Below are 12,909 nucleotides of genomic sequence, written 5' to 3' on the forward strand. Positions count from 1 at the left end.
ATATACATTGTTTAGTTTTATGCTAGTAGAGACAATACTGTAATGACTACCTTTTTTGTGTTTCTTTGTGAACTGCGGAGAGTTCTTGGTATATGCCTAAAAGTGGAAATGATGGATCTTAGGCCTGACCGTCTTCAGCTTTCCTATACTTACTAATGTGACTGGATAGTTAATATTCCCATTGGCAGTGCATAAGAGCTCCTGTTTTTCCACATCCTTGCCAACATTTCATAATTTTTGACCTTTTAATTTTTCCAGTGTAATGAGTATGAAATATTATTTTATTATTGTATTAATTTAATTGTTCCTTAGTATTGAGAATTGGGCCTCGGTGTAATTGACCACTAAATGTTTTTTGCCTAAGAATTAACTACCTTTTGTATTCACTTCTTTTGGTGGGGCGGGTGGAGGGCGATGGTTGGTGGAGATGTGTGTCTGTGAATTATTTTTAAATTTTGGCGACTATTTTTGGTCAGTTATAAATATCACAAATCTCTCATGTTGTAGCTTGTCTTTTCATTATTTTAGTATATGTAACAGAAAATAATGTATGTTCTTTATGTGTTCAGTATAGAATTCTTTGTTTATTAAATTTGTTGACTTTATATATCTGCTATATATTTACCTCTAGATCTTTCCATTTATGATACACATTTGTTAAAATTTCCCCTCATCATTGTGAATTTTTCAGTTTTTTATGGTAATTCAATTAGTTTTTCCTGCTTACTTTTTAAAGGAATGCTGTTTCATAGATACAAATTTTTTATTATTCTAGGTATTTTTTTTAAACTATAAATAGCTAGATAGAAATCAACTCTGATTAGTCTTTTTTTTTTTTATTTGCTCTTATTCTCCTCTCTTTGTATTTATGTCTTGTTTTTTTACCTCTCGTTGGATTGGTAGAATTTGCTTTGTTCTTATCCCTCTGCTGGTTTAGAAGCTATTCATTATAGTTTTATTCTTTGTCATTACTCCTAAATTTTAATATACTTCTTAACTAAAAATAATCCTAACAATGACTAAAAAGTACTCAGTATTTTTATATTCTTTTTTACTTAAAACATGGGTTCTAATACTTTACATTTCTCTTGTTGGATTGGTAGAATTTGCTTTGTTCTTATCCCTCTGCTGGTTTAGAAGCTATTCATTATAGTTTTATTCTTTGTCATTACTCCTAAATTTTAATATACTTCTTAACTAAAAATAATCCTAACAATGACTAAAAAGTACTCAGTATTTTTATATTCTTTTTTACTTAAAACATGGGTTCTAATACTTTACAATTACTTGTTGAATAGATATACAATCTAGTTCTTTTTTTAAATTTACAGTCAATAATTATATTTCTAACTAATTTTATTAAAAATGTGCTTACTGGGGTGCCTGGGTGGCTCAGTCAGTTAAGTGTCTGCCTTCAGCTCAGGTAATAATTTCCGGGTCCTGGAATGGAGCCCCACGTCAGGCTCCCTGCTCAGTGGGGAATCTGCTTCTTTGTCTCTCTCTCACCCTCTGTTCCTCCCCACTGCTTATTCTCTCTCTCAAATAAATAAATAAAATCTTTAAAAAAAAAACGTGTTTACTATTCTTGTATTCTACCTATAAAGTTTACAGGTTAAGCTGCTATAACAAAGAAACTCCCAAATATTGCAGTTTTATTAAGGTGCATAACACTTCAAAAGTAAGGGAGTGAATACAGGCTGGTGGAGCAACTTGGGTTTTTCTAATTTGCTGCTTTGTTGTCCTGTAGGGCAATGTTGACTGCACTGTTAAACAAGGTTGTAGTTATTCCCTCATTCTGGCCCTTGGGAAGTGAGAGAAGTACAACATAGTTTGTCTTTAGGTGGGAGGTAACTTGGAAGTTGTACTACTTTGTGTCACACTCATTGGCTCAAATTTAGGCACATATCTGCAGGAGGGAGAGGTGAATAAGTTGTATGCATAGCTAAAACTCCAGTAGAAGTGGAGTTTTGTTGTAAAAAGAAGAGGAAAGTGGATATTAGGAAGTTTGCAGTCTCTTCTACAATACCTTTTCTCTCTTGGTTTACATTTTGCTGAAATATATTCTTTAGTAGTTTATGTCTCAAAATACCTTCATTTTTACCCTCACTCTTCAGTTATACTTTAGGTCGATATAAAATTCTTATTTTGATGGTTATTTACCTTTTAAAGATCCTATTTCACTGTTTTCTTTAATACTGATGAGAAGTCTACTGTCAGTGGAATTGCTTTTCCTTTGTAAGTACTTTGTGTCTGGTAACTTAAAAATTTTTTTTTGTTTATTTGATGTTCTACATTTTTTTACTAATAGGTGTCTAATTATGGATTTATCTTTATTTTGTTTATCTTGTTCTCAGGAGACATATTTTTAGCAATTCACTGAATTTTGACAAATATATAGTTGTGTAAACATCACCATTATCTCCCCTCTTAGTTACTGACCTGTTGTTTCTATGGAAGGAAAAAAAGTGCTTATTTTATAGGAAAGTCAATAAGCTTTCTCACACATTGACTTAAAAGTTCTATAGATACACATATTGAGATGCTCTAAAGAGTTGAAAATAAGAGTTATTGGAGAAGGCATGTTTATAAGAAGATAGAGATTTGGAGTTATTTCAGTAGAAATGGCAGTTAAAAAGTTATGCTATTATATTGTAAAAATTTTTAAATAAAATTCATTTCTCTCTCCTTCCTGTCTTATTTTCTGCCTTTCCTCCTCCTCTCTCCTTCACTCTTTCCCATTTTTCCTTTCACATATAGTTGTTAGCATAATATGTGCTTAAGGTATACAATGGTGAATAAAACCCACAGAGTTCCTACATTTTTAGGGCTTAAGTCAAATGGGGGTGAAGGTAAGCAAATGATTACACAAATACTGTTTTAATTCAAACCAGTGGAAATTTAACATGGGATTTTCCTAGCTTAAGGACATACTGTTTCCCCAAAATTATAAGCTGTTTGCTTGGAACTCAAAGTACATTTTCCCATTGAAGCAATAATATAAAGAGCTCTCATTACAATCCCAAGAAATACTACTTAATTTAAATATCGCTAAGTATCTTTTTGTAACTTTGTTTTTATGAAAAAGTATATTATACATTATGAAACTGTGGACATAATTGCCATAATATTCTAAGGTTGATGGTGATTGGTCTAAGAAGAAAAAGCTTAGAAGGAAAGAAATCAGAGTTCTTAATCATATGTTTATCTATATGGTTAGCCCAACATTACCTAGGGTCTGCACGTAAATAAAGGTAAGGAAGTTTCAGGCACAATCATGAGTTTATATTCTGATGGGGAGCTAGACTACGTAAGTAATTAATTGTAATGAAATAGGTGCAATGATAACATGTTTTTAATAAGTTATAGAAGTGGCATAGAGAGAATATGTAACTCTTATTTTAGGGATTAGTAGGTCAGAGAAAACATCAGTAAAAGAGGTGATGCCTCAGTGTAATTTGGAAGATAAATAATAGTTTGCTTGATGAACCAATGGAACTGGAAAAGGGCATTCCTTGAAGGTTTGAAGACATGAAACAACATAATATGATTTGGGAATGACAAAGTTAGAATGGTATTCAAAGGAGTGAAAAGTATGAGTTGTGTAAGGATGGGAGAGGAAACTAAGGAATGAATTGTAGAATTTGGTGGTGATGTCTGTAGGCAGTTGAATAGAAGGATGGACATAAAACCTTAGGCTTACCTGTTCTGTCTGTTGGATTTGAGGAAACTCAGATTAAGAATAATTTCCTGTCGGAAGAAGTACTGTTTCTCATTTTTAGCTGTCTTCACTGAAGCTTTCATTTGTAGTGATTTCCCAGTTCTTTCAGGATCACCAGATAATTTCTCCTCTCTGATCATTTACTTTAAAGTATATAATATCACAAGCATTTTAATAGTAAACAGAGTTCTCAAAACAAGTCATGTTTAAAACAATTTGGAAATTTCCAAGAAAATGTATCCCTAGTTAAATTGATGACCAAGTTTAATACTTGAATCTACAGAGTCTGGTTCATATTTTATGACTGTGTGTTCTAAACAGTGCTATATATGTCTTAAAACATTTTTAAAGGTTTGATTGTATATTTATATAACATTTAGGGGAAGAAATTATTTTTAGGAAAGAAATCTAAACCTCCCAGTAATAATTTATATGGCCTTACATTTTTCTTGGTTCAGACTAGATGTGTATCTGGCCCTCTGTTTTCTTAAGGATCACATTATGTTTACTTTATGGAAAATGTCATTACAGTATTTCTTTATTTTAGTAGTTTCTCCTTACATTTCTTGATAATTAATCAAGATGTTTAATTGCTTATTTATGTACAGTTTAGTTGAACTATTCTACCGAGTAGAGAAAATAGCACTTTCTTTGTTCTTCTAGCTTCTTGAGTTATTGTAATTATGAAATCGAGAAGCGTACTTAATGACCTTTCTATTTAACTTATCTTGAAAGTTTAAAAAAATCCTTTCTTCTCAGTTAAGCTAGAGTTATGGGGAAGGGAAAGGTTGAGAGATGTTCTTTTGTCAATATCCTCTTTAAATAAGTGTTAGTTGGTAACACGGTTCAGGAAACACTGAATAGATCTAGTAGATCTACCCGTTTTGGGTTTTTAAGTTGTCATTTGCCCCTTCTTTGACATATTGGGGTGGTCTAACTTCTAAGATTTTTAGAGAAAAGAAAGCCCATGTTAGCAACATTCCTTCCTTTCTCTTCCAACACTTTGTCAACACATTACAACTTACACGTTTCTCCTTTTCTTTGCTTCAGCTTTCACTAAGACAAATAGCCTCTTGTCACTTTCAGAAAAATATTAAAATAGTTTTTTTTTGGTTGAGAAGCTGACTATCCTATATTAAATGGTTTCTCTTTTAGATTTCTTTTGTTATCTTGTGATAGGGTCTTCTACATTTTAAATTGTAATGTTGTGGGGCGCCTGGGTGGTTCAGTGGTTAAGTGTCTGCCTTCAGCCCAGGTCATGAACCTGGAGTCCTGGGATCGAGTCCCTTGTATGGCTCCCTGCTTGGTGGGGAGCCTGCTTGTCCCTCTCCAGCTCCCTCTGCTTATGTTCCCTGTCTTGCTGTCTCTCTCTGTCAAATGAATAAATAAAATCTTTAAAATAAATAAATGAATAAATTGTAATTTTGTGCATTTAAAATTTTTCATTAAATTTTTTTAAAAAGTTTGATACTTTTTTTAAAAGGTTTTATTTATTTACCAGAGATAGAGCACGTGAGCACAGGCAGTGGGGAGCGGCAGGCAGAGGGAGACACAGGCACCCCACTGAGCAAGGAGCCCCATATGGTACTGGATCCCAGGACCCTGGGATCATGACCTGAGCCAAAGGCAGACTCTTAACTGACTGAGCCACCCAGGCATCTCTCATTTAAATTCTTTTAAAAAATTAGCTTTGGGTGACTTCATATAAATACTGAAGGTGTTGCTGAGGTAATTGTTTATTTATTTATTTTTTTAACCATGTCTTCTCTATGAGGACCCTGGAAGTGGGGTAAGGATCTCGGATCTCTTCAGTGTTATCAGGAACAATTGTCTTCTCTGGAGCAGTTGACTTGCTTTCATCTTAGGCTAGAGTTTTTAATTCAGTTATTGCAACTCATCTTACTAAAAACTTTTCATGTCTTTGTTATTTACCTTGTTCATTGATGATTAGACTATTCTTTTCCTGAGGTTTTTTTTTTTTAAATTCAGCTTTATTCAGGTATGACTGACAAAATTATAAGATGTTTAACTGTACATCATGGTGACCCAACACACACATATTCTTTTCTTGATCTTTAAGAACTAAAACTGTCTCTGTAGTGTCTTTAAAAGATTTAATCTTTTTCCCTTCTTACTCTGTTCTTGGATCTTTGTGAGAGTTTTGTCAAGGGTAACAGTTTAAGGAGAAAAAAATAGATTATGAACTTGATTATGAACGTCTTCCTGGTTGAATTTTTAAAATATTACTTTTCATTGAACTAACTGTAGCAGGCCCCCTACTTCTAAAAAGATAGTATTCTAAAGGTTTGACAATTGACCTTTTGAAATTCAGAATCAGTTTTTCAGTATGTACAAGATTATTGGTAAGGGTTATGAAACCAGGCTAATTCATAGCCTAGCCCGTAAAATAAACTGTAATAAACCAAAGGGAATTAACAGCTAAATTTGTATTATGAGAACTTGTATTTATTTTGCTGGCAGATACTGTTGAAAAATCTAGTGGGACATTTGTACACATTTTGAATGAACATTTCAGATACTTTCAAGAGCTTTTTGAGATTGATGATACTATATTTATCAAATCTGCTTTAACTTTTTAAAAATATTTATTTATTTGAGAGAGAGAGCATGAGCGGCAGGGCCAGAGGGAGAGGGAGAAAGAGCCTTAAGGAGACTCTGCCCTGAGCACAGAGCCCGACATGGGACTCGATCTCACGACCCCAAGATCACAACCTGAGCCAAAACCAAGAGTTGGATGCTTAACTGACTACGCCACCCAGGTGCCCCAAGTGTACTTTAACTTTTAAAATATCAAATGAAACAAAATTTTTTAAAAATATATTTCTTCAGATTTCTTGACAGCCATATTTGTGCATTCTAGGAAAATAGTCATTGAGATGGGAGCAACAGTTGGATCTCCTTCTTTTTGTAAAAGTTACTAACACTGTTATAAGTGTAGGTTAAAAATAATAATAATAATGACTTATATGTTGCTTTTACCACACATCAGTGGTAATATAATACTACAAAATAATAAAATGTATGTTTGATACCATACCTGAATATGTTCATGCTAGAGTGATATATTCTCCAAATTATAGTATAAATTAAAACTACTCATCTATAATATTATAATTTATAAGCAGTTTCATCCTATAAATAACACTTATATATGATATAAGCTGGCTCATACCAGTTTTTAAATTTGTCCTATCTTAAAATACTGTACACTTACATTAATGTTTTAGTCTACTTTTCATTACAAGAACATAATATTTGAGCCATATACCTATTAGGAGCTTCTTGGCATTTTGCAAAAATAACACACACACACACACACACACACACACACACACACACACATATTATGCATTATGTGGTAATGCATATTATTCTTTGCAGGGGGGAAAATGGTATAAGGGGTAGGGAGGGAAAAAGTTTTACTGTAAGAACTGATAATGAAACTGTTAAGATCATATCTGTGCATTCTTTTCCCTCCTTTCTTTTCTGTCTTCATTGCTATTGAGGGGCGTATGGGTAAGAACAGTTGGAGTGAGGAATCTAGGGAATATGGGAGAATATTTAGCAAGCCAGTTATGAGTGTGTGTGTGTGTGTGTGTGTGTGATGTGTAAATGGTAAGCAGGGAGGACAGAGGCAGCTGTATCCCTACTCTTTCCTCTAGTTACTTACATTTGAGAAAATGCCCCATCAGAGTTGAAAACTTGTGTCTTTATCATTAACTCATCTACCTTGTAAGCAACAATTTGGCCTAGAGAATACTTTTTCTCAATAGTGCAATCCTGCCCATGATTGCTGGCTGGCAGCAAAGAGTTGGAACTCCTAAGAGTGCTCTGAAAACAGTTAGTATAAAGTCAGAATGTTGTTTGGATGTTTGTAAGGTTGGTATTTTAATTTATGAAACTGGGAGTACTCAAATGGAAATGCTAGTGACGAAAATATCTGAAGATTATATGAGGAAGTGCTCTAAATTTCAGTGTGAAATGTTCATATTCTGCATATAAGCCTTTATTTTAAATGTATCATGCTTTTATTGCTAATAACTAAAACCAATAAGAAAAATAACTGCATATATACAATTTATGACAATATTTTATTAGCCTAACCTATCAGACATACATGTTGCTTTAGCTCCACATGTCTTAAATCAGCTAATTTTTTACAGTTAGACTCTACTTTCAAGTGTACTTTCTGATTTCCGGTGATGATAAGAAGCATGGCTTCAAGTGCATTGTAACATTTATGTTGATTTAGCAATCAATTTGTTTTCATTTCAACTCTTTAATTGCTGTTTGCCTAGGAGATAGTGATCCTAGAAGAATGTCAACTTCCAAAAGACATTTTGAAAAAACAAATACAATTTGCTGACCAAGCGGCTTCATTAAATACTACAGGGAATCCCCAGATTCCCCAAGACAGTCAAGATTCTTTACCAGAACAAGATTTTGAAATGTCACCAAGTAGCCCTACACTTCTTCTTCGCAACATAGAAAAGCAGGTAATGTGACAGAAGAGTAAGATGTGAGTGCCATGAAATGACTTTTAATCAGTTTTGTAAACTATTCAAATAAATCTGTGCGTCTGCTTGGGATATTAGTTATTAAGGTTTGCCATTTGACATTAAATTCAATTAAAATATTTAGTATACGATGAGCCTCTCTTATAACATTGATATAATTATTATTTAAATACATAAAATATTTTTAATTAAAATTTTTATTAAATTAAATTAATTTTTAATTAAATACATAAAATAAAATACATAAAATACACAACCATAGGAGGATAACTCATACTAGGATTGGAATATCTTTTTTCTTTTTTCTTTTTTTTTAAGATTTTATTTATTTATTTGATAGAGAGGCAGCGAGAGAGGGAACACAAGCAGGGGGAGTGGGAGAGGGAGAAGCAGACTTCCCGCTGAGCATGGAGCCCAGTGCGGGGCTTGATCCCAGAACGCTGGGATCATGACCTGAGCCAAAGGCAGACGCTTAACGACTGAGTTACCCAGGCACCCCAAAGGAATATCTTTTCTCTAACAAAATTGTTCATCATTGGACTTTTTTTCATGAGGAAAGAACAGTGATGCCATTTAATAGATCTGAATGGTTGATCAATTTATTGGTAGAGATTTTTAGTGAAAGATATCAGAATATGAATTCTTTCATTAAAAAAAAAGTTCATGTAAGTAAATGTCAAATAAGCCCCTAACAAATTATTTGATTCTAAAGCTTTTCCTGATATTGAAATTCTATTATGGATGACGCTAGAAGTTTAATTACGCTGTCCTCTATCCATCCTTTGAAATCACACCATTTATTTTTATTTAGACTTTGGTGGCTCTTGAACAAACCTGGTATCTAGGAGTTTGTTACCTTGCAATCAGTCTGTATCTGCTGAAATATACCTAGTTGGGATCATAGCTACGTGATTCCCTTGTTCCAGTGAGTAAAGTGGATTCCTGCCTGTTCACATCTAATTTTTCTAGGTTTTTTTTGACATATATTGTGAAATAATTTAGTACTACGTTACTACTATTTTATTCCTGGTAAGTCAGAGTATGGTGCAACACCTCTCCCATATTTGTTAAATTTACAATTGCCTGGAGTTTTTCCTTAATTGCATAATTGCACAAATGCATAATCAAAATACTTTTATGAATATTTTATAACTCATAAAGTTATTTTTTTTATTATCTAGTATTAAATTGGAATCCCCTTTACCATATAAGTGGTGTTTTAAATAGTGTTGGTTATGTACCCACTTCCCTCTCTTTTTTCTGTCTTCATCCCATGGGATCACTACCCTTTCAGCTTGGCCTTAATTGTTTCACACTCCAGAATAATGTATTTGCTTGGTCAGTCAGGTCTTCTGTTTTCTTTACCTGTAGGTCACTACTTTATCCTTTGGAAGGAGATTTTTTATATTTTTTCTTTCTCCTTGGTAGCAACAACTTGTTTTATTAGACCCGAGTTAACATCAGAACTGGCTAATTTACAGGGTCTAGCACAAAATGATATTACATAGCTCTTTGTTAAAAACAATTTTGAAGAAATTTAAGTCAGTGACAGCAGGGCATTAACCAAGCATGGGATCCTTCTGAGGGCAGCCCTATGTGACTGCTCAGGTTGCTCACCCATGAAGTTGGCCCTGGGTATTATGTTTTTTTGGTCCCATTGCTGACAGNCCAGAGACTTTGAAAGAGCAGGGAACCAGGAGTTGTGAGAACAATGGCAATGGCTCTAGATACAGGGAGAAGAGAGCAAAAGAATAAGAAAGGGACAGCAGCAATTGCCGGTAGAGGTCATTAGCAAATTGCCTATGAACAGGTCATTTGCTCTTGAAACATATGCTAGTAATGTTTTTATAGGCCAATTAAAAACATTGTTTTGAAATACTTGCTGAAGAGGGTTGAGAATTAAGTGTCAGGGATAGCAAGCCTCATACTACACATATTTTTCTTAAGATAACCTGTTGGTATATAACTGTTCACTAACCATAGTGGACTTTGAATATAGATCAAGTATTGGATGATTTGATTAAATTAATTTTGTTAGAATAATGTTTTGTTGGGGCGCCTGGGTGGCACAGCGGTTAAGCGTCTGCCTTCGGCTCAGGGCGTGATCCCAGCGTTCTGGGATCGAGCCCCACATCAGGCTCCTCCGCTATGAGCCTGCTTCTTCTTCTCCCACTCCCCCTGCTTGTGTTCCCTCTCTCGCTGGCTGTCTCTATCTCTGTCAAATAAATAAATAAAATCTTTAAAAAAAAAAAAAAGAATAATGTTTTGTTTACCAAACAAAATTTATTTATGTATCTCAAAAGTAATTAAAGAGTTAGTAGTTAAAATATAAAGGCACTATTGAGTTGTCTACTGGTATCAGTTTTAAAAAAACAACATTGATTATAGTATTAATGTATACTTGCATTATTAAATAATGTATTTTGTTCATAAATTAAAAGATGACTTTCTTTTAGAACTTTAGGTAATTTAAAATAAATTTCATATTGGTGTGTTTACATTAATAACCTTGTTATCCAATAGCTAGTAAGTGTTTTAACTTTCAAGTTTAGTTTTTGTTTTCAAAGTTTAAATTATGCCTCTCCTAATTTTACTTTTTTTCTCATTTTTACTATGAATTTCTTATCCCAAACATGGACTCAGATATTTGAGATTTTATTGGGCTGAATTGGTTGGTGGCTATGCTGTTCTTCTGGGCCAGTTATTCACACATACCTAACCAGTTACCTCAGTGGGTTTAGCAGATTTTTAATGATATTTTTGGCAATAGAACAATGAGAAGAGTGTATCAGTGTTTCAGACTGAAAAAATATGAGAAACTTTATAAATTTGTTTGTATGACTGAACTAATGAATACTTACTAAGTGTATAAAGAATCTATTTGTATTGATTTTGAAAATGAGCTTTAATCTAAGAAAGTAATAATTTTTAAAATGAAGTCATTAGATACATATTTTCTTTCAAGAAAATAAATGGTAAAAATATTTCAGGGTCTTTTTCAAAGACTTTTTGAAGAATTCAGATATTAGATTTCTGTTGTATTCTTTAGTCTCATTATTTCTAATAGCATGTTATTAGTTTCATACAAATGAAAAATTTAAAAATAATTATTTCATATACCCCTCTATTTTATAATGAAATATCTTTCAATTAATAAAAATGGCGAAATAGGACTACATATTTAAAAAATAAAATCATACATTATTAAGTGAGAAAACCAGGTTTTAGAAAATTGATGTGACATGATTTAATTAAAACAGTGTGTGTGAGGGGCGCCTGGGTGGCTCAGTCGGTTAAGCGTCTGCCTTTGGCTCAGGTCATGATCCCAGGGCCCTGGGATCAAGCCCCACGTCAGGCTCACTGCTCAGCGGGAAGCCTGCTTCTTCCTCTCACGCTCGGCTTGCTTGTGTTCCCTCTCCAGCTGTCTCTCTCTGTCAAATAAATAAAATCTTAAAACAAAAAACAGTGTGTGTGTGTGCGCGTGCGTGTGCGCGCTTGTGTAGGTGTATGTGCATTTTGTATACACTCATGCTCACATACATTCACTAACAAAAAACAGTCTACGGTGATGGGTATATACCAAGATATTAGCAATGGTTTTTCTTTGCATAATATGATTACAGGTGACTTTCTTTTCCTTTTTAAGCCTTTCAATACTGTCCCTTTTTTCTACAGTAAACATAGATTATGTGTGTAATAAAAATAGTTGTTATTCTTTTGTTGAAAAATACTGTTCCCACTGATGTGGCCTATATTTATTATAATTGTTATAGGTTGTTGTTTTAAGAATAATTTTATACATTTAATAGTTATGTATTACAAATATATTATGTATATTTAAGTTTGGAATAAGGATCAATGAAAATTTTGAGTACCTAAACAAACCTGATATTTTTGAGTTAGGAAAAATATTGAGAAACAGTGTAGCATTGAATTCAAGCCTGAATCTGAATCCTAGCTCCATTTCTTACCAACTTTATAATCTTTATTCAAGCTGCTTAATTTTTTTTTGCTTCAACTTCCTCAGCTGTAATTGACTTTAATAATAGTAATACCAGTCGTTCTAATATTAAATACTTTGCAGCTTGCTTATAAAGATTAGAAATAATCTATGTTTAGTGCTTTGTGTAGTGCCTTGAACATAGTAGGCACTTAATAAATTATAGCTATGATTTTTTTTTTTTTTAAAGATTTTATTTATTTGACAGAGATAGAGACAGCCAGCGAAAGAGGGAACACAAGCAGGGGGAGTGGGAGAGGAAGAAGCAGGCTCATAGCGGAAGAGCCTGATGTGGGGCTTGATCCCACAACGCCGGGATCACGCCCTGAGCTGAAGGCAGACGCTTAACCAGGCGTGCCTGTAGCTATGATTTTATTATTAACTTGGTTGCCTTAAAGAAAATATTATGTAGATGCTATTAGCTAAATTCAAATGTTTTAAGAGGATAAGATGAGTAGTTAAAAGAACTGTAATAAAAATGAATATAGAAAAGGAAGAGTACTTTAAAATGTGGTTTTATTTATAAGTGGAAAAATTAGTAGTGGTATAAATCTTTGTAGATTAAATATTTACTAAAATACAAACATTTACTAAGGGTGTGAGACCTCACATTTCTTGCTTAGCAGTAGTAAAAGGTTAATTGTTTTCTTGCA

General features: G+C 33.3%; 1 protein-coding gene across 3 annotated transcripts in view; it reads left to right on the forward strand.

Annotated features, from left to right (window-relative positions):
• KANSL1L (KAT8 regulatory NSL complex subunit 1 like) overlaps positions 1–12,909 on the forward strand; it is a 131,728-nt gene that overhangs the window by 21,023 nt on the left and 97,796 nt on the right. For 2 of the 3 annotated variants that reach the window (XM_008687458.2, XM_008687459.2), the window contains exon 3: positions 8,038–8,235. The exons of the other annotated variant lie outside the window; for it this stretch is intronic. In XM_008687458.2, coding sequence (XP_008685680.1) covers positions 8,038–8,235 — 198 coding nt within the window. The remainder of the gene's footprint in view (positions 1–8,037; positions 8,236–12,909) is intronic. 3 annotated transcript variants of the gene reach the window in all.

The sequence above is a fragment of the Ursus maritimus genome, unplaced genomic scaffold (assembly GCF_017311325.1).
Source record: "Ursus maritimus isolate PB19 unplaced genomic scaffold, ASM1731132v1 scaffold_1, whole genome shotgun sequence".
Taxonomy (NCBI): Eukaryota; Metazoa; Chordata; class Mammalia; order Carnivora; family Ursidae; genus Ursus; species Ursus maritimus.